General features: G+C 34.9%; 3 protein-coding genes and 1 long non-coding RNA gene across 6 annotated transcripts; 2 read left to right on the top strand and 2 right to left on the bottom strand.

The window, feature by feature from the left end:
• Positions 1–295: 295 nt before the first annotated feature.
• On the top strand, positions 296–966 carry LOC126698755 (uncharacterized). The gene is made up of 3 exons (XR_007646579.1): positions 296–366; positions 501–558; positions 788–966. It is a non-coding gene; the product is annotated as an uncharacterized LOC126698755 (long non-coding RNA).
• A 1,233-nt stretch (positions 967–2,199) lies between these two features.
• LOC126698754 (protein SRC2) lies at positions 2,200–3,386 on the bottom strand. Its single transcript, XM_050396176.1, has one exon. The coding sequence runs from the start codon at positions 3,310–3,312 to the stop codon at positions 2,440–2,442; it is 873 nt and encodes a 290-aa protein (XP_050252133.1). The 5' UTR covers positions 3,313–3,386; the 3' UTR covers positions 2,200–2,439.
• A 5,072-nt stretch (positions 3,387–8,458) lies between these two features.
• Positions 8,459–14,883, bottom strand: LOC126699363 (protein SET DOMAIN GROUP 41). 3 transcript variants are annotated; one of them, XM_050397117.1, is made up of 7 exons: positions 14,754–14,883; positions 14,081–14,129; positions 12,741–12,804; positions 10,877–11,685; positions 10,674–10,783; positions 10,333–10,431; positions 8,459–9,482 (listed from the first exon to the last, which is right to left on the bottom strand). In XM_050397117.1, the coding sequence occupies exons 4-7, from the start codon at positions 11,541–11,543 to the stop codon at positions 8,487–8,489; spliced, it is 1,872 nt and encodes a 623-aa protein (XP_050253074.1). In that variant the 5' UTR covers positions 11,544–11,685; positions 12,741–12,804; positions 14,081–14,129; positions 14,754–14,883; the 3' UTR covers positions 8,459–8,486. The 3 variants fall into 3 exon arrangements, with proteins under 3 accessions (XP_050253074.1, XP_050253073.1, XP_050253072.1); XM_050397116.1 differs by having other exon boundaries at positions 10,877–12,804; XM_050397115.1 differs by lacking the exon at positions 14,081–14,129.
• Positions 14,884–17,878: 2,995 nt separating this feature from the next.
• Positions 17,879–25,746, top strand: LOC126698875 (30S ribosomal protein S9, mitochondrial). The gene is made up of 4 exons (XM_050396375.1): positions 17,879–18,483; positions 19,678–20,118; positions 25,019–25,099; positions 25,360–25,746. Exons 1-4 carry the CDS (start codon positions 17,967–17,969, stop codon positions 25,449–25,451), a joined length of 1,131 nt encoding a protein of 376 aa, XP_050252332.1. The 5' UTR covers positions 17,879–17,966; the 3' UTR covers positions 25,452–25,746.
• The last annotated feature ends 948 nt before the right edge of the window (positions 25,747–26,694 follow it).

The following is a 26,694-nucleotide window of genomic DNA, read 5'->3' as shown; positions in this document are numbered from 1 at the left end:
ATTTAAAAAAAAATGTGTTATGTTCACAATATTTTTACAACATTTTCACAACAAATCACAGGTTATTAGTTATTATTAGTTCAAATTTGAATTTAACACTGAGATTACTTTTTTAATCCAACAATAACAACCTGCCACTTAAAATTTGTTGTAAAAATTGTGTGCACTTATCATTTCTTAAAAAAAAAAAAAAAAGAGGAATAGAATTGTGGCAATGGCATTGCCGAAATAGGTGAAAAAAATTTTCCCTTATTTCGGCAATGCCATTGCCACAATTCTATTTTTTTTTTTTTTTTTTCGGCCCAACCTCGAAGACTATCTCCCTTCCGGATCCTCCATCCAAGAGCCCCGCGGCAAGCTACGACTGTACTTTTTCTTTTCCTACTCTCTCTCTCTCTGTTTGGTTGCTAAGAAAGTAATGGAATTTTGATGTGACTGTTGCAAGATTCTGAATTTGTTCTTTGGTAAATTTACATATCTCTTTTAATTATCTTTTGCAGCCGTGATTTGCTTGACATTTCTCCTACCTTAACTGAGGCTGCTGGTGCCATTATCGATGTAAGCTTTTTTTTTTTTTCCCAATTATATGAGAAATGAATTGTGTTATATAAATATAAATTAATGTTAAGTATTTGTTTCATTAACGTTTGTTTAGCAAAATGAAAATCTAGAAAGAATTACTAATTGTATTGGTATTTACTGTAATTTCAGAAATTTGTTGTTGTTGTTGTTGTTGTTTTCGTTTTTTTTTATTTGATTATTATTTTTATAAATAATGAATGGGCAGGACTCATTTACACGATGCTTCAAGTCGAATTCTCTGGAACCGTGGAATTGGAATGTGTATTTGTTTCCAATATGGTGTTGTGGGGTTGTAATTCGATATTTCATTCTATTCCCTGTGAGGTCAGCCCTTTACTGATGTAGCTTCTCCGTGTTATATTATGCATTGAAATAAATAGTGCCCTTGGATATCTCACCCAATATAGATTAAGCTTTGATAAGATATTGGGAATTCTTTTGTTTTAAAAATGGCTTGGATTTTGGGCTTTGGAATGTGTTTTATAAGTATTGGGATTTTGGGAAAGGCGGTGAATGGTGATGAATAATGTCCTGATGAGGATTTTGCCTCGTTAATAAAAACTTAAGATGTAGTAATCGGCGAGTGCGAACTGCGAAGCAAGGCTGTGCGTGCAAGCATGATAGCATTCCTTACCTGTCCGATGTATTAAATAGAATACTAATCCAACATCGAGGTAAGCCAAGTCCGAATTCCAATTGGACTTCTTAGAGTATCCACATCTTGTATAATAGAAAAAGACACAACTTTTACACATTTTATCTTAAAAATACTCCACATCAGTGCTTTTAAAAATGTGTAAAGATGTGTATATTTATTCACTTGCTACAGTAACCGTGTATATTTACATGGTTACTGTGCTCTTCTATTTATTATTTTAATAATTTATTCTCTCTCGTTGTCTATGGGTCATACGCATCTCACCTCACTCCCCCTTTCTTCATTTGATCAAATCATCCTCCATTGCCGCCGATCATCTTTTACTTGCCGCCAATCGCCAATCATCAAACCACGTCGATCATCCATTGTTGTCGATCATCAAGCCATGCCGATCACCAACCATGCCGATCAAATCATCAAACGAAGGCCTCTCCGATCATCAAACCACGCCGATCAAATCATCAAATCGTCAGTGGGCTTTGGGTTGGGTGGGTGATGAATTGGCTTGACTGGGTTTGGGGTTGGGTGGGTGATGAATGGGTTTGGGATTGACTGGGTTGGTTTTTCTTGATGATGCTGGTTAGGTGGTGATGATGGGGGCTGGGTGCGAAGGGATCGTTGGTAGTGATGGGTCTGTGAGAGAGAGGGGCGATAAGGGAGAGAATAATAAAAAATTGTAAAAGAATGAATATTTTATTGAATAAATGTATAAAATAGATAAACTGATGTATATATTTTGTAAAAAAGAATGTGTAAAATATAAAAAGTAGATTTTTTTATATAAAATAGACGAGAAGATGTGGATGCTCTTACCCTTCTAAAAATGTCATTTTTATTTTTCCCAAGTGTGCACTGTGTAATGTCCCTAACTCCCTGTGTTCCATTTACTCCTCAACAGTGAACTAATGCAAAAATGAGTCATCAATGCATTTGTTTGGTCACACACATTGTACAAAAACTCAAGCCAAAGTCCTAAACTTTACCTCAAATTTTAACGTAGCAGATGACATCAATAACAATAGCCTAGGGCCCACATTCTTTTTTTTAGTTCACAGTCCAGGTCTGGTCCATCCATTAAAGCAAAGCATTTTCGAATACTTCAAAACCAAAAAAAGAAAAGAAAAAAAAAAAAAAAGCAGAGAATAAAAAAAAAACATTAAAATTTAAAAGGGCTAAACCAGCTTCAGATCACAAATTGTCTAGTAATCATCGCCATCGTATCCACCATCATCACCGTCGTCGTCAAGATTTTCCTCCACCCTATCAGCCGCATCGTCAGCGATCTTGTCTTCCACGTATTCAGCTCCTTCGACCAATGCGATTCCACCCAAAACTCCTGCGACCGCACCCACAGCCAATCCTGTCCCCATACCACCGAACTTACTCTTCTTCTCCTCCACAGGCTGCCCGTAGTTCTGCTGACCGTAGCTCGGCTGCCCGTAATTCTGCTGCCCGTAGCTAGGCTGACTGTACTGTACAGGTGGTGCTGGCTGGTTGTACCCGCTGTAAGGGTACCCAGCTGGCGGAGCAGCCGCGTAGTAAGGATCCCGAGGCGGAGGTGGGGCGGCGTATGGGTCACCGTACGCCGGCGGAGCAGCGTAGTCTCTCGACCTCGAGCCCGCCCCGTACGGCGGCGCGTAGTAGGGGTCCGGCGCACGGTAGCGCGGCTCTCTGATTTCAACCTTGACTTCGACCTTCCCGTGGGGCCTACCGGATGGCCGTTTCACTTGGAGCGACCGTTGGGCCCGACCGTTGAAGCCCACGTCATCGAGGACCTCGGTCAGCTTGAGCCGAGCTGAGCCGATGAGCGGCTTGGTCCCGTCCTCGGAGCCGGCGTGGACGATGTCGATGTAGAGACTGGAGTAGTCGTCGATTTGGCCTGGTATGGGGAGGACAAGTGTCTCGTCCCAGTTAGGACACGTGTCGCCACCCTCGTCGACTTTGGTGGAGCACTTGTTTTTCGGGTCGACCCAAACGACGGCGTAGGGCCTGTTCGGACCGTGGCGCCAGTTCACGTTTTTGAGGTCCCTGGCTGAGGAGATCTTCACCTCCACTTCGTAGCGAGAGGCCATGGATTGGTAAAACTTGGTAAATTTGATAGAAAGGAAGGGGACTGCTTTGGAATGTTTGGGGTGTGTCTAAATCTTGGGTCTGGTATTTATAGGTCCTACGGATAAGATTATTACAATATCGCCCTTGAGAAGAATATTTTTGTTCCAATTACCGAATTACCCTTTGTGAGATTGAATTGGCAGGAAGAGAGTGGATTTGGTGAAGGGTATTCTAGGGAAGGAAGATATGGTATAGTTATTAGCTTAGGCAGGTTTGTTTATAGTAACTTAGGTGGTAAATACTTGGGTTGGGTGGGGTGGGTTAATAGGGAAAACGAATGCTTAGCAACTAAGTATATCTTTGTACCCAACCAAGAAAAAAAGGGTATATCTTTGTAATGACTAACTGGGGAGAAATTATTAGGTTTAGCGTAGGATTATTGAAGTAGTCCTCCTAATTAATAAAATACTTAAAATTTAAAACTTATACCATTAATGTTAGGTTTTTTTGATCAATTACATTAATATTATGTAGGGAGAGAAGGTAATAAAGTTGTCCATCATTTGGCTAGAAATGCTTTATGTGTTTCGAACTTTGTTGTGTAGATAGAAAATGTTTCACCACCTTTTCTTCTTGTTATTCTTGCTGATAATCCTAGCTTTTCTTAATAATATCAATATGTACTATATATATTTATTTTTTTTTAAAAAAAAATTATTAAAATATTACAATTTATGCAAATGTGACATCACCTAATGATTTTTTGTTTTTTACTTTTTATACTAATTAAAAAACTGACTCACATATTTAAATAAATAACACTTCAACAATTCTCTAATGAACCTAATAATTTTCGTGGTGGGGAGGTAGTATTATGAGTTATAACCGGAATTGCCGGTGGGATGGGGTTTGTTAAATTTAAAATAATAAAATGTAGTACTCAAGTTCAGGCCATTGCCGGCTTTCATGAATGGAAAACGTTACGTAAACATTTGGGGTTTGGGAGTTGAGATGAAGTGCTTTTATCCGAGGAAGGCATATTCCTGTACAGTCAAATCCAAGGGAATTTTCTTTTCTTTTTGTCAAGGCTGCAATTTGATCGATATTTTTGCTCCATATGGGAACCAAAGCAACAATTGGCGGATCTGGAAAATAAGTCTGTTTTGGTTTTTCCGTGTATTTTATTTTCCACCAAAGGAAAGAACAGTATATTGGAACCAATCATCACACGTGACACACGTGACCCAGTCAACGTCCAACAGTGCTGCGCGGTTCACACACGGCTTAAACCTGCCCCACAGTACTCGCAATTATATTTTTTTTGTTCTTATCTAAACCCGGAATTACCCCTTCTTTTGTCACTTTCTCCAGTTCTATAACGTAAATATACAAACCCATTTATAATCATTTTCCCTGAATAGTAGATTATTCTTCCTTTTTTCAAAAAAAAAAAAAAAAAAAAGATTATTCTTCACGGTTTCTCTTACTCCTTTTAACTTCTTCTATATTTTTTTTATTTGAAGTGAATTTTTGTGTCAATTAAATGTTTAAATTTAAAGTTTATATAATATAAAATTATGCATGAAAAATAAGTTTATTAATTGAATAGTAAATAAGAATAAAATTTAATGTTCATATTAAAAATACAAAGAATATGCAATTTAATAATTAAATTTTCAAAATTCACATCTAATAAAATGCATAAAAAAAATTTAAAGGGTTTTTATTTAAACTATCTTGTCTTTCTTCTTTTGTTATTATTTTATTTTAGTATTACATATTCTTCCTCTTTAGCTTTAATTTTTGGTAGGTCTCTTTAGCTTTATTTTATGATTATTAATTAGTAGTATTCATGTATCACACTCATCGATAAAAGTTGTGGTGTGAACACAAGACCTTATCCATTTGACCTTATATCATTGATAGAGTTCTTTATATGAGTCTCTCAAGTTTACCCTATATGTATAATTGGTCCCTTAAGTTTGAAACGTGCACAATTAGTCCCTCAAGTTTTCAAAATAAGCAATATAAGTCCTTTTACTAACTGCCATTAATAGTGTTACTTATGTGGCTAACGGAACAACGACTTGACATTTTGTTTTAATAATATGACATATTTTTAATTAAAAAATTACAAACTAAAATTATACATGAGAAACATTATTTACCAAATTAAAAAACTATTTTCTACCTATTGTAAACACCCAGCTACGGCCTTAAAAAAAAAACAAACACCTAACCAGCCACGAGACAGAGAAGGGGAGAGATTACAGAATAGACAGTTGAGCTTTGATGAAAGAGAAGGTTCTACTTCTGATTCTGCTTCAAGTAGTACAATAAGTAGAGTTTTGAAAGGGAAGGCTCCTTTAAGATCCAATTCAAGCTTGCCTATAAGTATGCTAAATGGTATAGTTGGCGAGACCTATAAAAGCAGCAGGACTGTGCTTGAAGTGCTGAGAGATTTGGATGCTGATTTAAATCATTGGGTGTATGGTAGCGTTGCAGGTTTGGAAAGTGTGACATAATATCGTTGCAGTATGGTGGCGTTGCTGCGGCTGGGGCTTGTTGTTCCCTCTCTCCCTTTCTTTGTCTTGTGGCTAGGTGTTTTTTTTTTAAATTTTTTTTTAAAAAAAAATTTAAGCCATGGCTAGGTGTTTACAATTGGTAGAAAATAGTTTTTAAATTTGGTAAATAATGTTTTTTTTTTGTGGTTAAAATTTGGTAAATAATGTTTCTCATGTGTAATTTTAGTTTGTAATTTTTTAATTAAAAATATGTCACATCATTAAAACAAAATGTCAAGTCATTATTCCGTTAGCCACATAAGTAATACCGTTAATGGCAGTTAGTAAAAGGACTTATATTGCTTATTTTGAAAACTTGAGGGACCAATTGTACACACAAGGTAAACTTGAGGGACCAATATTGTAGTTTCGCCTTTAATTTTTGGTAGGTCTCTTTAGCTTTATTTTATGATTATTAATTAGTAGTATTCATGTATCACACTCATCGGTAAAAGTTGTGGTGTGAACACAAGACCTTATCCATTTGACCTCATATCATCCAATTACATCTTAGATAGAATAAAGTTTGGTCCAATACCTTTATTTGGCATTTAGTACAGGGGAATCATATTACTCCTGGCGTCGTTTCTCAAAAAAAAAAAAATATATTACTCCTGGCGTCTAAATTTGTAGGAATGTGATTTCTTGTAATCTGGATGTCTAGAAATGTAACTATTCCTATATTTAGTTTCATTGGAAATATTTTAAGATTCTTAGAGATGTGAGATGATAATGTTTGGTTTATTTCCAAGAATCTTAAATGAATTTTTTTTTTCTCATTCTATTCTTAGATTTGAATGTGAACTACCAAGTCTTTTTTTTTTCTTTTTTTCTTTTTTTTTTTAAATATTCATCTAAATAAATAATGAAAAACAAAATATAAACTGTAGGGACACGATTTTAGTTGACCCGGTCCTAGATAGTCAGGCCCTGGCCCAAAATGTCCCACACAATGAATTTTTGTAGAGTGTGGGCTGAAGAACTTGGTTCCAGTTGGCTTAAACGGTTCATTGCATGGGCTCAGGAGATATAGAAACAAGAATGAAGAAAGTGGATATAAATGAGGGAATTTTATTCATGGGCATGCATTCGTACAATGAGCTTTCTTTTTTCTCTGTTCCTTCTCTCCTTTTTTCTTCCATCCCCTTCTCTTGGGAGACTCTTACATATTATATAGGCCCTCTTTTATCATTTGGGCCTTACACTTGTTGATCATCCAAACCCCTACTTGAGCACCTGTCCCATCAGACACCCTTATCAGTTCTTTGTGAGTTGCAGTGATCAAGGTAGCACTGTTCAAGGGTCTTCTCTTCATTAATGCGGCCAGAAGAGTAGCTGTGGTGCATTTAATGTGATGGTGACAGCCTTTGCTAGGATATTTTGGGACTCCTTTCTTTTTACGTGCTTGGAGGGAGGAGGACTACAGTAGCTGGGGTGCACCTTTGACCTGGATTTTGGGACGTCCGAGGAGGAATTACTCCTCGGACGTGTTCTCTTTGCTCCAGTGGGCCTAAGCAAGGATTCTGGGCCGCGGCGTCTCCTCGGACAGAATGGTCCTCGGACGGGCCCAGGGCCCAGCCAACTTATTATTTTGGGCCGGTCCCCACATAAACTATTAATAATTTGTTGAGCAACACACACACAACAGCAAAAATGAATACCTAGCAATAATGGAGGGTCCCCTTCAAACTTTTTTTTTTTTTTTCCACATGTGAAACTTAAATAGAACTTTGTTAAAGAATATATCAACAGAATTGTTTATCATGTTTATGTTATTTTGGTGGGAAAAGATATTGATGATTTGTTTTATATTTTATCTTAATTGCTTAAATAATAAGAAAAAATGGTTAAAATTGTCAATTTATAAAAAATACAATTTCCTTTAAGTTTAGGAATCTAGATACCTACCTGTTTTAAAGGAAATCTACATTCCTACTGAGACGGGTTTAAAGGGAGAATCTAGATTCCTCTAGCATCTAATTCCTTGACGTGATTTGCAACCTAAGATAGGAATCTTTAAACATTTATAGGAATCTTAAATGTAAACATATGTTGCCATCTTGAAAAGTCCAATATATTGGAGCAATGGACCCAATCCAAATCCTTTAGGTATTGGGATATTTAAATAAACTAAATGAGTTGAATCCAAAGTTTTTTGCAAACACGTTATTGATTCTATTGAAGGACGAATTGGATGCCTACTCCATTCTACACCTAGGCCAATCTTTGTCCTTTTCTTTTAGCTTAACAGGGAAATGTGTTCTTTTTCGTTTTTTTAGATACAAATTTCCAGTCCTCTTTCTTATAAAACTCATTATTTGTGTGTGTTTGAGAGTTTATATATATATATATATATATATATATATATATTTATATAAAAGAGGTATAAAACTCATATTTTACACCATCTAATAAAAGATTACCATATTAGTTTTTTTTTTTTTACTTAAAAACTCAATACATCCTACTACACCTAATAACACTTTATTAGCCTTTTACTTAAAACCTAAAATATAGTATTTATTAAGATGTTATCCTGTGTGATCAGATGTATTTATATTTTAGTAATACTAGCTCAAGTTAACCAGTAACAACATGGACAAAGTATAAAACTCCTTTTAATTCATGACTCAATCTGATTCATGTGAATCATTTATCAAACACTCTTCACAGTCTAGAATATTTTGAACCTGCCTAGTCAAATGGGAATGTCGACCGTAACATATGCTTGCTAAATACCCTCCATACAATAAGCAATGGACACCAAGCTGGAAGATATGCATCCTTTCTTGGAGGGTGTAACCATGTCCTTCAGCAGTGCTGCAAAGATGAGGCTGAACATCCCTTAAGCTGGAATATTTTGAAGTTCCAAGCCAGCTAAAGTCAATGGGATCTTTAAATGCTCTCAAATAACAGCAACCATGAATAAGAAAACTCCAAACCTTTTGTGTAATGATAGTGACACAATCAAGGAACTCACTAGATATATCCTCAAAATCCGCATTTTGAGCTTCCCTATGAAATAGAATGGCTTTAAAATTATCCATTAGTGAGCACTTAGAGCATACGCATTTCAGGAGAGGCAGGTTCGCAATAGGCAGATCCCATTTTGCAAACTCACTCCCTACAGGACTTCTAGAAAGAGTTACTAAGGAGTCCCCAGCACTTATCCAGAAATTTGCAACTGTTGCAATTAGAGAAGATTCAAAGCGAAACAGATGGTGAGTAGCACCTGCAAGCAATAATGAGTATGCTGCACTGGTCCTGCTCAAGTCCAGAGCTTCCAAAAGATGCTCATCCAATTCAGAATATAGACCCAACAAGTCACTTGCACGGACTTTATATGCTGAAGCCAGTGTAGTATAGGCATTTAGACAGAGGTAGTGCAGGGGATGCAACTTGATGGTTGGTTGTGATTTTACGTCCCTGCCTTCTAGCTGTTCATAAAGGAGACCTTGTGTCAACAAGATTTCAAGCTTCTCACAACACAATTCGGGATCACCAAATGAAAGATACTGAGTTATAGCATCGTCAATGTAATCAGTCAGCCTTCTTATTGCATAGTCACGATAGACATTTTGATCAGAACTCAAACTGGAAGCATCAAGATTTGCTGAAGAAATTTCCTGGAGAGGAAAATAGCACAAAGTTAACATTAGTTAAAGATACCCTTTCATGGAGAGTTTAGGCATCTCAATACTTTTAAACCAAAAAAAAAAAAAAAAAAAGTAATATTCTGTTAAGTAATATCTCCGACAGATAACATTAGGTTCAAAGAGGCGAATTAGACTAGGTGAAAAAGGTAAATATGGTTAAAACTTCCAATGGTACAAGGCAGTTAAAGGTGCTTGTTTTTGTGAAGTCACAAGAATTAGGAAGCATGCAAGGAAAGCAAAATAACAGCAACTGGAGATAATTTCAATTAGTATTGATAACTAATCAATAATTTCCCAAGTTGCAGTATTATGCTACTTTTTGTGGACATAAGATATGTAATTAAGACAGTAAAAAGCATGAACTTATTTTTGGGATCAGAAACTAGCATGAACTAAAGTTAGAAAATAAATTAGAGTAATTTGGTAAAGAATTTGAAAACATTACATATACTTTCCTAGAACTAAACTTCATGAAGTCCAGTTAAATGAGACCATTTATACATGCAAATGAATCTAAAACTATCGTCAATATTTGCCTGTTTGGGGTTAAAATCTTAATTAAGTCATGTTAAGAAGAATGTTGACAAGTTTGATATAATTATGTTAAAAGGTGCGTTTGTAAAAATAAAAAAACGATCCAGCCAAAGGTTTGGAAAATATAAATATAAACTCAAAACAAAGTCCATCAAAAAGCAAATTAAGAAAAAAGAAAAATGGAAAAATCATTGATTACAACTATAAGTTAATAGATTGTATTCAAAGACATGAAAAAATTCAGACAAACAGATGTTATGCCTTTATTTTTCCCCTCAATTCTTACCTGCAGAGTATGATCCACATTGGTTGGGGGTGAAGCACTACATCGCTCACAACGGCAGATAAATCGATACCTTGACCATAACTCTGATTGCCTCATTTGCTGGGGAAAAAAGTTGCATGTAAATTATTAGTACGAAAGATCTAATTGATTTAGATAATACAGAGACTCAAAAAGGACTTCAAAGAATCAAAAACATCTTGATGAAATGTACTTGGACTATAAATGCTTAGCTTTAAGTGAATTTTAAGCAAGATAATTGTAATAATCACCCAAGTTTAGTGTTGACATTTTCCATGAAAAAGAAATAGTAGTAGAGAAGAGTAAAATAATTAAAAGAATACCTTAGGCTGCAACAAGTTAGTGTAGGTAACAGTGACTTGCTCCCCTTGCTTAATCCTCTTAATACTCCTAACAACAATTTTGGGACCATTATCCTGGCACACCTCATCATCTATAACATTATATTATTAACAATGAAGATTGATTAAAGTTTGAAATATAATAGAGAAGAAGAAAATGAGTAGAGAGAAAGAGAGAAACACACCTTTTGTTAGGACAGTATGTTGGGGAAGAATCTGAAGCTTGGTGGAGTTGGGGCAACAGGGTGGCGGTGGAGAGAGGAAAAAGCGGTAAGAAGCGTTGGGAGAGCAGCTGTGATTGATCCACGAGAAGTTTTGCGGGTATACTGCTATACCCAGATTGCGCCCATCATAATCCTGCACCTCCACGCCATTGGTTAGCACAAGGCATAGTGCAGCTGAGGCTGAAGCCGTGTCTGCGGCTGTGGCTGTGGCTATGGCTTTGGCGCCCTCACGAATTGTGGCCACAAACTCATCGTCCTCTTGGAGTAGGAGTAGTTTGCGGCAGTTGGTGAGCAAACCGGCGATGCGATCATCAGGATGGGATTGGAGGAAGCGGAGGGCAGCACGAAGGTCAGAGGAGAAGGGGTGGTGGGGGTGGGATTGAAGGATGTGGAGTTCTTCGGTGGAGACAACCCTAGTAGTAGTACAGGCAGGGGAGCAGTAGTAGTAATGGTGGTGGTTTTTAGTATTATTGTAATTGGAATTTAGAGGGAGAGGGAGAGGGGAGAAGCAGGAGTAGCAGTGGGAGTGGAGGAATGAGTGGTGGAGAGCGTATGAGAATGGGGGTATTGGAGGTGTTATGTCTTCCCCTATTTCTATGTCCTCCCTCGCCCTCATCTCCATCTCCATCCCCCCATAAAATGATAAAATTTGAGTATCTCGATCTCATTACCATGTTTCATCCATTTGATCATTCAACACTCAACCACACCCATTTACCTAATGTGCAAAACTTTCTCTCTATATAGCAGGGGAAGGGATCATTTTAGAGCTGTAAATGAACCAAGCTATTCATGAACAACTTGAACTTGGCTCAAGAAAAAGCTTGTTCATGTTCATTTATTTAGTAAACAAGCCAAGTTCAAACATAGTAATGTGTTTGTGAACAAGCTTGTAAACATGAGAACTCGAATTAATTATACTAGCTTATAACCAGCATAATGTGCAGGATAATTTTATTTATTACAAAAGACACATGGTAAGTAAAAATTTAATGTTTCTAAAAAAAAGTGAAAATTTAAACATTTTATATTAAGATAATACCAAAAAAAATTCAAATAATTACTTGCAAGGAAAAAACCTAAATTCAGGGAGTCTTTCATAGAGACTTCAAAATCTAACTTGAAATCTATATTAAGATAATACCAAAATAACATTTTAGCATAATACAATTTAATTGACTGTTGAAATCAACCAACTTTAGACTTTAATTGTATAAACATTATATCATAACAATTCAAATATAGTTGTATAAATCAACTTAACACAATAAATATTTCATAAAAAACTTTCAGAGGTTTGTGTCATTTGTATTTTCTAAATGTCAATGGACTTTTTTGTTTCCTACAATGATTGACACTTTAATTAACTGGCGCCTCAAGAAATGGCATAATATATGCATATTGGCCATTCCTATGGAGCAGCTAAATCAAACATATAAATGAAACTGTAGTAGAAGATGGATCCAATTGTTCCCACGACCATTCTCCTATTTTTCCTAGCTTGTGTAGGACCATTTCTAATGCACATACTTTGGAAATTATTTCATCTTCCATGCCCTTTTCTTTTGGTTCACTTCTCAAACATTATCATCCGTCTTCTTTGACGTGCTACTCTTGCACTATTTTTTTTCTATGATAACATTGTAAACGATCAAAAGTAATTTTAATAGTTTTTTTTTTTGTTACAGAGAGTACATATGTGAAAATCTGCATATACTATTTTTGGTCTAATTTTTAAAAAAAAAAAAATTATCAAGCATTAACAAATGAGAAAGACCATCATTTAAAAATAAAAGCAACAGAGGGAAAATTATGCTATCCTGACCTTTCAATTTAATTCAGTAACTCTTCTTGAACAATAACCAACGGTCTTATTTGCCTCTGTGCTTCTACAAAAACACATGAAAAAAAAAATAAAATAAAAAAAGAAGATGTCATTGAAAATACATAAACCCTGATAAACATCAATGTAAAACCGGTTCAACAAAATACAAACTGAGTTCCTACACACATTCCATCCACAAAAAATCTAGAAGTAAATTTGGTCACATGTGCAAAATGATGTAGAGAATAGTTAAGATGGTAGTGACTTGCGTCATGGAGAACAGCAAACCTATGGTACTAAGGTGTTACTACATATGCATAAAGATGAAAAGTGTTGCCAGTAGAATCATTTGGAGTACAAATATGATATCAATACTATAAACCACTATTCAATTGGAAAAACTGATCCACATATCTTAAGAAACCGGACTGGAATGAGTAGCAAGTTTTGGCCAGTGACAAAAAGTTTTTTTGGGATTTTAATCAAACAATCTGGACTCAAAAGAGAGTCTACCGATTAGGAACAACTACCATGTCAAATTCAGATCCAAATCCCATTGACTAAATGTTACCCGTTTACTGACACACAAAAAAAGAAGAAGAAAAAATTGTTTCATCAAGCTAATTTCTTCTTCATCAACTGCTTTTGTTATATATTTTTTGTAACATAGACTTTTATCTATAATGAAAACATACAAACTTTTAAAATACCAAGACAAAGGAAAAGGTACAATGGAATAAAAAAGTAAAGTTACAAACTTTAGATAAAATAAGACAGACATTAGTTATCTTATGATTATGTTCGTGTTCAAATACACATAATTTAGCACCTTAAAAAAAAAACACATAATTTAGTAGTTCATTACATTGCTATCAAACATCCACAATAATAATCTCTAAGGCAATGCATCAATTATTTTTTAAACATAGTAAAGCACATATATGTACAATATGCAAATCTTGCGAAACAGTGGAGAAGTTAAGCGATTTTAAATACTTATGTGAATATAATCCCAATAATATTATACAGATAGAAGAATTTCAATAAAATTCGTAGAGAGAGGGTTAATTTGAACATTGACAGTATTAGTGTTCAATCCTAACCAATTTAAACCATAAGCTTTAGCAATTCTGAAACTGGAAAATATTATAGACTAGTGTCGTTATTAAAGAAAGTTAAGTTGAAACTGAGTATGAAATAATCACACAATAAAATTAAACAAAAAAGCATCAAGGAAAATTGACAGTATAGAGTTTTATTGCCCAAAAAATTTCAACTAAGATAGAAATATTAAAGATGAAACATGTCAAACTCTAATGATGAACAAAATAAATTTGTACCTAGACTCAAACTTATTGATGCAGCTTATAGCATTAGAGCCGTGTCCACCTATTCAAATCAAACAATGGCAAATTCAATCTTCCTAGTGCCTGGCTTGACCCAGATTAAATATCAATCAGAAAGCTCATTTATGGTAAACTTCACTAAAGGGAACAATGTGGCAAAAGTGTAAGTGGGTTTTTAAATTTGTTTTTTTTTCTACATGTCAATTATAGAATCATCACTAATAGAAACTCGAATTCCTCAAAACCAACGCAATGTAATCATTGAGCAATAAAATCACACAAACACAAATAAGCCAAATTGATTGCAAAGCACAGCAGACAAAATATAAAAAGAGAACTCCAACCATCTATTTGGCTACTGGAAAAAAGGGAAAAAAATTAATGGGCACACAACAGTTTTACAGGCGTCAATCAAATTCAATAAGTGAAAACATGAGTTTTTAGCACAAAACATTAAAGGGGTTTTAGACTTTTTTTTAAGTTTCAGATATAGATGCTCATAGCAGCATTGAAAAGTGAACCATTCAAGGGTAAACATTTTTTTTTTTTCTACAAATATTCAAGGGCTAAACCCCATTAAAAAGAAGAAGAAGAAGAAGAAGAAAGCTGGATTGTGATAAATCGGGAAGAAAGCATCAAAATAAAGAGCAAGTATCAAAATGCTGACCTTCGAGTATATGGTGTTGCAGAAAAGAAGCGAAACAGAACGGGAGTCAAGCTGAAAATTTGAAGGAGGAAGAGATTTTATTTTTACCGTTTTGTCTTTTATTGAACGGAGATTCATCTTTTGATTAATGGGTGTGGCGTTTAAGGTTTTTCAAATAAATATATATATATATATATTTTTTTTAACGCGTGGTTTTTTTTTGTCTTTTACATTTTACCTAGGACTTTTTTTAATTCATTTTTCAACCGATTTTTTATCATTTTCTTATCTTATTTAAAATATCATTTTTTTTTAATCTTTTTTATTCATTTCCATGGATACAAGATAAAAGGATGTGAAAAAAAGGAAAGAGAAAATATTAATTTTAAATTATTTTACTCCTCTACAGTAACCTCACGACAAAGAGAGTGGCAATAGGATCAAGGGTGGCAAATAAGATAATGAGTGTGTAATTACTCATTTATTCATTTATGACCCGTTTATATATAAATTAATTATCCATTACTCGCTCAACCCATTTAATTAGTAACCCACCTATTTAACCCGTAACCCACCCATTTAACCCAATAGGACCAAAATACTTCTAAAACTAGTTGAATATATTGACTTTCAAAATTACCAAAATACCCTTAAATATCCAAAATGACCCAAATACCCCCACACTTTCAAAATTACCAATATATCCTTGGACATCCAAAATTACCAAAATACCCCTAGAATGATAAACTGAGCTTTTAGAAAAACCAAGGGTATATTGGTAAATCCAGCTCTCTCTCTCTCTCTCTCTCTTTGTGCTGGGTTTGAGTGCTTGTGATTTTGGGAATTTTATCTCTAGTGATTTGCGTTGAGAGAGAGAGAGAGAGAGAGAGAGAGAGAGAGAGAGAGAGAGAGAGAGAGAGAGAGAGAGAGAGAGAGAGAGAGAGAGAGAGAGAGAGAGAGAGAGAGGAAACTAAGTTGTTACGGAGTAAAGAAAATGAGGAAACTAAGTTGATTTTATTGCTACTATATTATAATACCAAAGGCAGAAGCACAGCTTAAAGAAAAATACCAAATGCGATTCAAGGTTTTGGGGGAAAGGCTTCAAACAGAAGCAATGGATCTTCAAGGTGTCAGTCTCTTGGTGGAGCAGAGAATTTCTCAAAGTCATCCTCTAATGGGTATCTATCAAAGAGAACTTCAAATTCACAGTATAGGCTTCTCAGATCAAACAGTGCTAGCACATTAAAAAAAAAAAAAAAAAGATCTCTTCTCACTATTCTTCAATGGTGGGCTTTCAACGTCACCATTATCATCATGAACAGGTGGATCTTCCAGGTCCTTCTTCATTTCTCTTGCTGCCAATTACCGTTTGTTAGATTCTGCTTTTTCTTTCAATTTCTATTACAATTTTTTTTTATGTGTTTGTTTGGTTACTGAGAAAATCAGAGGGAAAGTGTTTAAGGAGAGTGTGACTGAGAGTGAGAGGGATGAATGTTTTGGCTTAGAAAATCTGAGGGAAAGTGTTTAAGGTTATATACTGTTTAGGTAAGTTTTAGATTTTAGGAGAGTTTAGTGGGTGTTTGTGGGTTTATTTAATTTTAAAATTTAAATGGGTTTAGTGGGTATTAGTAGATTTATCTATTTAGACCCGTCTAATTAAATAACCAAATGGGTCTTTACCTATTTAACCCAAATATTCAAATGGGTTGGGTTAAGACTTATCCAAATAAGGTAGGTAATAGATGAGTTTATGGATATGGATAAAAATTGCCACCCTTACCGTAGATGAGAAAAAACAATTTGCCTCATTTGGAAATACTATTGGACTTGGTTTTTAAGGCTTCACTATCTACTTTGCCTATATTTATGGTTTTAACTCTTCCATCGGAGATACTCTAAATTAGATAGTATTTTAGCGAATCAAAGTGACTTTTCTCTTAATACTTAAATGTGACAAAAGTTTTAAGTGCTTTTGTCTTTATTGAAGGGTGTAAAGCAAAGGTTCACTCCACTCCAAGTAAATTTAATCTTAAAAAAAATAAAAAAATAAAAATTGGCTTCAACTTCCATTAAAATAATTAACATGATTATATATTTTCAAAATCTAATCGTTAGATTACATGTTCTTTATGCTCTTAACACATGGGTCAAATTTTTTGCAAATTGAATGTTATTTACTATATGATCCATAAACTTATTTTTTTTTATGCATAATTTTAGACTACTAAAACTTGCAATTTAAACAATTGATTAATACAAGGGTGGAGCCAGGGGGCCAAGGGGGGCAGTTGCCCCTCGGCTTGCCCAAAAAATACCTTTAGTTATTAAATTCCCCTGCCTCCTTTTTGTTTTTGGGTTTTTTAAATGTCACTTTGTTTCTTTGATCTTGAAACAGGGCATAACTTCTAAATGAACTATTGAGGAATCTAAAGTCCTCTACTAGCATGCCTTGCACTGATTTTTTTTTTAGTTTGTCCCTACTATATTATAATTTGAACATTTTATGGAAATACATTAACCAAAATAATAGAAATTCACATATATTGCACTCAGTATCTATCTAATTACTAATAGTTTCATTCATAACTTGAGTTTTGGCTCTAAAAAAAAAAGAAGATCACTCATGTTGGAAACATTTCAATAGATAAATACAATATTATGAACAAGCCTTTTTTTGTTTGTAGGGTTTTTTTATTTGTTTGTATAATTACATTAAATATCACTTAGTATTTAAATGAATAGCTTTTAAATTTTCAAATTGGTCTCAAATATTATATATTCACATAAATTTGTGTAAGTGCGTACATCATATATAAATTTTGCCTTCCCTCAACTCAAATCAGGGCTCTGCCACTGGATTAATGATATAGTTATTGATCTTTAATATTTTAAAATTTTTGCAAGCATGTAAGATATAAGATTTAAATGCAATCCAACAGTAGATTTATCAAAATTCACATCCAATAAAAAGATATTAAGGCTATAACTTTGTAGCGAAACCTTGTTCTAAAAAATATAATGTTATTAGATCATTGAGTTTCCTTTATTCCAAACGGGCCAAGACAGCCCAAATCCATCTGATTTACCGGCCCAATTTCTACAACTGGACTGTCCCGGACCCTTCTTTCCATTTCTAAAACCCTACCAAAACCAAACGGTCCAAACCTCCCTAAACTCTCTCTCTCTCTCTCTCTCTCTCTCTCACCCTGTGAACTCTGATTCAACTTCACCACCATGCTCTCTCGTCTCCTTCCTAAACCCTCTCATCTCCGTCTTCTAACACTAATTTCCCCAAAACCACATTCACATTCCCAAACCCCACAAATCCCGAACCCCAATTTCATCCCCAAATTCTTCTTCTCCTCCAACAACAATGGCAAGGACCCACCTTCATCGACTTCATGGAACCTTTCTCACGAGAGCGATTCGAAATTCGACCAGTTCTTCGCCCAGGACTCTCCGGCCGGAAACGACGACGTGGACTCGTGGCTGAAATCGAGCGAGGCGATCGGAGCGAAGAGCGGCGAGGATGTGGAGAACAAGCCCTGGAACCTTGTGGACGAGGACAAGGACGACGTGTTCGGATTGAAGGAGGAGGAGGTGGGTGTACGGGAGCTCGGCGATACCGCGGGTGAGAGTAGTGTTAGCAGTACTAGTGGTGGTGGTGGTGGTGATGATGATGTGGAGAGAGAGAAGAGAGTGGCATTGATGCTGGAGAGAGAGAAACAAGAGCTCACTGCTGTACTGAAAGGTACATTGTGTTATTTAGAGCATAATTTTATTTTTGGTTTTTTGGATATTAGTTTTTGCATATGGGTTTCTAAATTAGTATAGCAAAATTAGACTTACTATTCCCAATTTTCAAGAAATGAGGCCACCCTATATAATTGATCATTTTGGATGATGGGTATTTTGGATGCATTTCTATATTTTTAGACCAAAGAAAAAAAAAAAGGGATTTCTGTTTTATTGGTCTGTGACTAGGAATGGGAATACTGCATTATACTTTTAACCAACTATTTTCTCTTGCCAAGTAATTCTTCTTAGGATTTATAATAAAATAAAAGGCTATTTTTATGTAAATACTTGATGGTAGAATTCTTAATGAAGATATTGAACATGGTATATGGGCTTTTTGTTAAGTTTGTAGCTTAGGAAATTTTGATTGGTGAATATGAATGTCATGCTGGTTATTGGAGCCAATGAGAGGAAAAAGTATTTTGTATCAAATGATACCACGTCATCCGTATCAAAATCCAATAAATGAGAGACATGTTCAAAAATAACTACCCACTAGCACATGCCTTTCAATTGTTAGTGGGTTAGTAATTTTTTGTTGATATGTCTCACACTTATTGGATTTTGATACCGCTAACATGGTATCATTTGATACCAAATACCTTCTCCAATGAGAGGGTGAGTTGATTAAGTTGAGGGAACAAAAAAAGGTAGGGGAAGACCAAAAATAACAATGATAGAAATAGTGAAAAAAAAAAATGTTAATTAAGGAAGTAATAGAGAGTATGGCTTTAGATAGAATAGAATGGCAGAAAAGAATACATGTGGTCAACCCTATCTAATATGTCCGGAATCCATTGCAGACCCCAAAATTATAGGAGTAAGACTTGGTTGTTGCTGTTGAATTTGAATGTCATGCTCTTTTTATTTTCTTGATTTCCTTGAGATTTTGTTTATGTTATTGAGAGTAGTAGCTTAGCCAAGCCAAGCAAAGTGTTGGTTTTGGTTTAGACGTTTAGTAAATTTCCAATACAACTTCAACTTGATTGAGTGAAAACAAGCTTGACTGAAAGTAGTTTGTGTAATTTTGACTTAACTGGTGGTTGTTTACTAGCTTAAACTATCAAGGTGAAATCCATCACTTTTCTCATATCAAGTTTACAAATTAGCAGTGAAATGTGTACTGATTCTGTATTTCTGATTGCAGGTCCAAATCGTGCATTTGGTGATCTTATTGCTGCATCTGGAATCACAGATGAAATGCTGGACAGTTTGATTGCCCTCAAGGACTTAGAAGGGATTGAGGGATTACCTCCTCTAAGTGAAATAGAGGAAATGCGATATGAGAAAAATACAAGAAAATCCTCAAGAGCCGAAATAGAGCGCCAGAAACAGGAGGAAGTTGCCAAAGCAAGAGTGAGACAAGTAGATGAGAAGGGAAGAGCTTATGGAACAGGGAGGAGAAAATGCAGTATAGCCCGTGTCTTTCTTCAACCTGGTGATGGAAAATTCGTAGTTAATGATAAAGAATTTGATGTCTATTTTCCCATGCTTGATCATCGTGCTGCACTCCTGCGACCTTTTTCAGAGACAAAGACTTTGGGCCTTTGGGATGTCAACTGTACTGTGAAAGGAGGTGGTGTCTCAGGTGAGTTAAGTGTTTGTAGCTAAAATTCTGCTAAAAGGTATAAATTTTTTATTTTGTTGAGTTCAGTTTATGCAAGTTGAAAATTAGGGAGCACTCTGATCTTATCACATGCTTCTTTTTTTCATCCCACTATCTGTTATGACTTAATTTGGGCCAAATTATTCTTTTTGATATGGTATGAATATGCTTCGTCTGGAGAATGTATAACAAATGCATGTATATATTTTTATAGCTAATCTTATTTTGCATAAATTAAAATGATTAATAAACCCATATAAATTATGTAATATAGTCTAAGAAGGCTTGTCAATCTTGTAACCTCCCGAGTTTTGGATAGATCTTTCATGGATTCAGGCATAATCCACAGAAGGTTAAAAGTTTCCTAGCTACTGAGCAATGAATGAGGGGATGTTCCACCAGCTCTGTTTTGCACTTACTTGAGTTCTATTCAGCAAAGACATCTTCTACTAACCAAACACCTAGGATTTAGTTCTCTTGTTTCTTTTTTACTTTCCAATTTGAGTATATTGTTAGTTTTATTGAATATTTTAGTATAAACCGAATATGCTTTTTGATATGGTATGAATATGCTTCGTCTGAATATATATATATATATATATATATATTTATATATGGTAATTAGAGGTGGTAGAAAAATTTTAATGTCTTCCATCACTTATACACAGCAGATCTATATATGTACCTATGAGATCATTTTAGTTTTGAACTTTGAGGTACATGCTTCTTAGTCTGATCATTCATATTTGTACTTCTAAATTTTTGACCAGACCTCCCAATTTGTTCTCTGATTTTCATGTTGTCCTGAAATAGTGACTTGTGTGTATCCATGGAGGTTAATCTCAGTTCAAAATGGGTTGGGAATCCTTAATTTTGTTAACTATGCAAGCCAAGCTTTGGCCAGATTGGATAAGGCAGTAAGGCTAGTGTGGCTTGAATAGGTTGGGAATATATTTCTAAGTGTATGAAAATTTATTCCATAACAGAGAAAGATTGCTAAAGTACACTGGCTGTTTACTGGACAGTACCCCTGAAATTACAATAGAATAGATAGAAAATCCAAAATATCCATTAGAGACCAGGATATGCGCCATCTGTAGACATTCAGGCTTCCAGCTAAACAATATCTCAAAGTGGGTTTCTTTTATTAAATGGATGAAGATTGAGATACTTTTTTTTTTTTTTTTTTTGATAAGTAAGGGAAATTTTATTCAAGAACTTAATAATGAGTCACCCGAGTATACAAGAAGTATTCAGCCAGGGACCAACATAATCAAATACATAAATTACAAGCACCCATCAAATCATAGACTGAAGAAATAGAATGACTTTCTATGATAGACATCTAGTCCGATAGAGTTTTAAAGAAGAAAAGTTTTAAATAAGTTATAGTCCTTTCAGAATCTTCAAAACACCGGTTGTTTCTCTCCCGCCAAATACACCACATCAAACAATGAGGGACAGCCATCCAAATAACACCATTATGATGATGACCAAAATTTCCTTGCCAACAAGCAAGGAGCTCAATTACAGTCTTTGGCATCGCCTAGTGGATACCAAACAAGGTGAACACCATAGACCACAACTCATAAACAATAGGACAATGTAGTAAAAGATGGTCTACCGATTCTCCATTACTTTTGCACGTATAACAACAATTTAGAATCAACACTTTCTTCTTACATATGAGGATTGAGATACATGTTTAGTCATTACTCATATTACTAGTTTGTCTTTGGTCTCGACACATAATTTGTTCTTCATTTTGGCCTTTAAACTTATCTACATATGAAAATAGTGCCTTTTACATCGACTCACATCTTTTTGTCAATAGCAATCAGTAGTTGAACTAGTTGTTCCTTCCACATCATTTCTGAGTTTGACCCCACCCCATCCGGCCTTCCCCAAAAAGAAAAAGAAAAAGAAAAGAAGATTGTTCCTATGTTAAGAACCAGTAGTTGTACTGCGCACTAGTTGAATTCTTTTGATTGCTTTGTCTACTTGCACTTTATTATAGATCACTTAAAATATTAGCTGAGCATAAGCCTAGTTCACAAATAGCTTTGATGTTAGCCAAGCATACTGAAAGCAGCTTCATTCAGCGCAGCTCTCTCTCTCTCTCTCTCTCTCTCTCTCTGATAGGTAATAAGAGTAGTATTATTGATCATAAAAAAATAAGGAACAAAGGATCCATGATGACGAACACAAAAGGGCAAAGAGTAAAGAAAACAAAAGGACAAAAAATCAAAGGGCTATACTAAGAGAAGCAAGAAACTCAATGCTGGATGAACATTTTGAGGAACCCCAACACCGATACCAATCAAATAGAGTTTGCTGACACAAATCTTTTAAATGATCCAATGATTTTTCCGTATCCTTAAAAAAGCGATGATTCCGCTCTGGCCAAACAATCCTTATCAAACAACCTAAAACCAAATTCCTAATATCTGATTTATACTTCCCAAGCCAATTTCTCCAACAAAATAGTAAACATGCAACAAAGCCTGACATGACCCATTGAACTCCATCTCTCTCTCTCTCTCTCTCTGGTATCATATATATTTTTTGTCAGTATTTGCTTACCAAACCATTTTTACATTCTCATAAGCTCAGTTTTCCAACTGATTTTGTGTGTTCATTCCTTGAATCTTAGATTATAATTTATGGGGGAATAGATTGTATTTTCTAATAAAATTTCTTCCAAAAAAAAGTATGTTACACAATCCCTGCTTCCCATTATATTCCTTCCTCTGCCTCAGCATGCTTGGTGTGGCGTTTGTTATTTATTTGATTTTTCTTTTGATTGGTATATACAACTCATACACCTATACATGATTGTACCCATGACCTCACCCTCCATCTCTTTTTTATGTGGGAGGAGATGCTATTTGGTTGAAAATCGATTGACACTGATTGTTTGTTGATTCTACATCTCTACTTCAGCCATCCAAACTTGCTTCTACCTGGCATTTTCTGTCTCCATATCTTTGCCCTTTTGAGTAGCTGTATTAAGATGATTACCACTGTAAAATATACCTCATTAAGGACTGCACTGTATTGGTGATTCCTTGGGTATGTTTATACTATCTGTCTCTCAGTTTCTAGCAATTGACTCTCCCTGAAATTAGTCTACTCCAATTGATTAGCATCTATTTTTTTTCATTATCATCCATTTTTTTGATAGGTTATAAGTGTAATATTATTGATAAAAGATAAAGAAAAGAGAATACAAGGTGTTCATGATAATGAGCATAGGAAAAAAAAAAAAAAAAAAAAAAAACAACAACAACAACAACAACAAAAGGCAAAGAAACAGAGAAATCAAGAGACTATTCTAAGAGAAAAGAGGAACTCTATGATAGAAGAACAATCCGAGGAATCCCAACCCCAAGACCAATCAAAAAGAGTTCGCTGGCACAAATCTTTTAACTAAACCAATGATTTCTTAGTATTCTCAATGGAGCAACGATTTGTTCCATCCAAACGAGCCACATTAAACAACCTGAAACCAAATTCAAAATATCTAAATAATGTTTCCCAAGTTAGTGTCTCCAACAAAATAATAAACTCGCTATAGAGCCTGGCATGACCCATTGAATCCCAAAAACCTAAAGCATATGCACCCATAAAGAATGTGCTACATGACAATGAAGAAGGAGATGGTCCACAGATTCTCCATTACAACGGCACATACAACACTGATTCGCCAAAGGGAGACCCCTACTCATGAGATTATCCAAAGTAAGAATCTGACAACGAGCTATTGTTGACATAAAGAAAGCCACCCTTTTAGGAATCTTTACTTTCCAATTGCCTTTCCAAGGGAAGATGGAGTTAGGAGCATCCCAAAGCTCATGGTAAATGGACCGAGTATCGAACTTACCGCTGCCATTAAGGCACTAATGTAGACTGTCACTTCCAACATCCCTCCTAATATGAAGCCCCCCTGCCTTTTCATATAGAGTGCTGGAATAGGAGGTTGTAATGTGACAGATTATAAGAAACAGTTGTCTTTCCCTTTTCTAAACTGTATGCTAGCAGTGGAATACAAGACGCCAGAAGGAGATGTTTTCATAAGGTTTGTAGATGTATTATAGATTATAAAGGTGATTGAAATTGATAAACTGAATGGGTGCTCCTTGACATCCATATCATGTTCAGAATATCATTACCTTGTTTCCTTGTCCAGAAAGGGTGCCATCTTTACTGAGGATATTCGTTGGGACTTTTGTCTTAACCTTTCTGGTTTTTTCCTCTACCTATGGTCTTTGGGCCAAATGGCAAGGTGCGGGGAAGTTTCAAGACTTTTGTCTGAGTTGTATTACTACCTGCTGAGAAAAACCTTACATTTTTTTTGAATCCTGGTTTATAGTGTTTGCTTTGTTTTTTTTTTTTTTTGTTCATTAGTGTTCCTTATTATTATGAAAATTTTCCAACCGCTTTTTAGGATTTTTTATTTTTGAAAACCAATGTAAAGAAAGAAGAAATGTCCATATATATGTATCTTCTCAAGAAAATCTAAATTATATTTGTGATTGAGTGGTGGTGATTTAATTTAGACAATCTTGGCTATTTCATCATATTAGCTCTGCCTGCACATGTTGGAAACATACATGGACTAAGTTATTAGACCTTTTTGATTACTTATTTTTTTGAAGAAGGGGGGGGGGGGGGGGGGGTTAGTTGTGGTTGAAGTGTATAATTTACAAATAGCTTTTGGGCTTTGGCCTTGGCCTTGTAGTATTAATATTACAGTGGAAGCTGATTCCTTTCCTTTTCTGATTTTATAATATATGACTATGAGCTCTATATTCTTGTACTATCTATAAACCAGTAACTTAATTGCTGACCTCATGAACTAATAGCCTGAACTTGGTGACAGGTCAAGTCGGAGCTATTCGGTTGGGGATCAGCAGGGCCTTGCAAAATTGGGAACCAGATCTGCGTCCCGCACTCAGAGATGGTACAATCTCTAAATACATATTAACTTTTTATATATTCTTTTTTTCCTGCCTAGTAAGGCCAATATACCATATATTGCACATCACACCATATTTTGAGGAAAACATAAAAAACTCTTGCCCACTTTAAATGGTAGCTCTTTCAAATATAATTTGTGGCAATGCATCTTTACAAGGCTAGTTCTTGCATTCTGAATTCTGATTGTTAATTTATCATGATCTTATAATTATCAAAAACTAAAACAGCTAATTTGTTTACCAGCTGGTTTCTTGACAAGGGACTCACGTGTGGTGGAAAGGAAAAAACCTGGCAAAGCTAAAGCAAGAAAGAGCTTTCAATGGGTCAAGCGTTAATTATTTGTTTGGATGTGAACTTGCTTTGCTGCAGGACCTGTTTTATCTTGAACTTCCATTTTGACACACAACAGTAACTTTTTGAGATGCACTTGTTTGGCTAGGAATCTCTTCTGTAATGTAGCTTGTAATGCAATTGTACTCCTTTGAGTGCTGCTAGAATTTTAGTGAACAGCCTAAAGAGTAATCTTTTGGGCTTTCCCTTGGGCTCTATCCTCATCTGCAGTTTCTTTTGTACCTATTGGCAATGATGAATTGTTTAACAATATGAAATCACAGATTACGCTTCTAAGAAGTAGCAAAACTTGTGACAATTGAGCAAATATTATAAGTGATTAGTCAAAATGTTACAGCAAAATTATCCACAGTAGATATACCTCAAGCTGCTCTGGGAATTGTTACAACAATGGAGCTTGCCTTTGCTGCCATGTTTGTTGCACTCTTAATCTGGTCCCTATCCAATTACTTATATGCAGGTGAAAAAGTGTACTAGAAAGATCTCTTCCTCTAAATATATTTCTATACTTAAAGATGAGGCTTAATTAATTTGAAACTATATTGGAACAGACAGTTTATAAGCTTTGCTTCAAGGATATAACCTCATTTTATTAAAAGAAACACCTTATGTTATTTGGATGATTCCTTATATCAAACTATTTTTCTCTAGACAAATGGTGTCTTAAATTTTCTCTTATATTCTTAAGCCAACTATTTAAGATGAGTACGTTTCTCAAAAAAAAAAAAAACTATTTAAGATGAGTAATCTAGGGATATTAATATATACTACATAAAAGGTATAAATTGATGCATCACAAATCATAAAAAAATATATATCTATATATATATATTTATTTATTTATTATGGTGTTAAAGTGACATATATATTAATTATATTTATTGTTACATCAATTTGAAAATCAATTGGGATTGCCTAGCGGGTAGCAAGCAAAGTTTTGAAGTGTATCATTGAGATTTAGGAATGTTGGAAACATATGTTGGGCATTTCTCTTATTTCCAATGAGTTGAGGGTCTTCAATTTTATGTAAAAGACCATACATTAAATGATTGTTTTCTTAAAATTTTGGATTTTATAAATAAGTCTTCAAATATGGATTTTATATATTAAATGACTGTTCTCTCTCTCGTCTTGTTGTAACTCGCTCGAGCTCAACTTTTTTTTTTGAGAAACAAACATACACACACACAAGGGAGAAGGAAATGAGTTCTAACATAAAGACACACC

This window comes from Quercus robur, chromosome 9, assembly GCF_932294415.1.
Source record: "Quercus robur chromosome 9, dhQueRobu3.1, whole genome shotgun sequence".
Classification (NCBI taxonomy): Eukaryota; Viridiplantae; Streptophyta; class Magnoliopsida; order Fagales; family Fagaceae; genus Quercus; species Quercus robur.
This window is presented reverse-complemented; position numbering and strand designations above follow the sequence as displayed.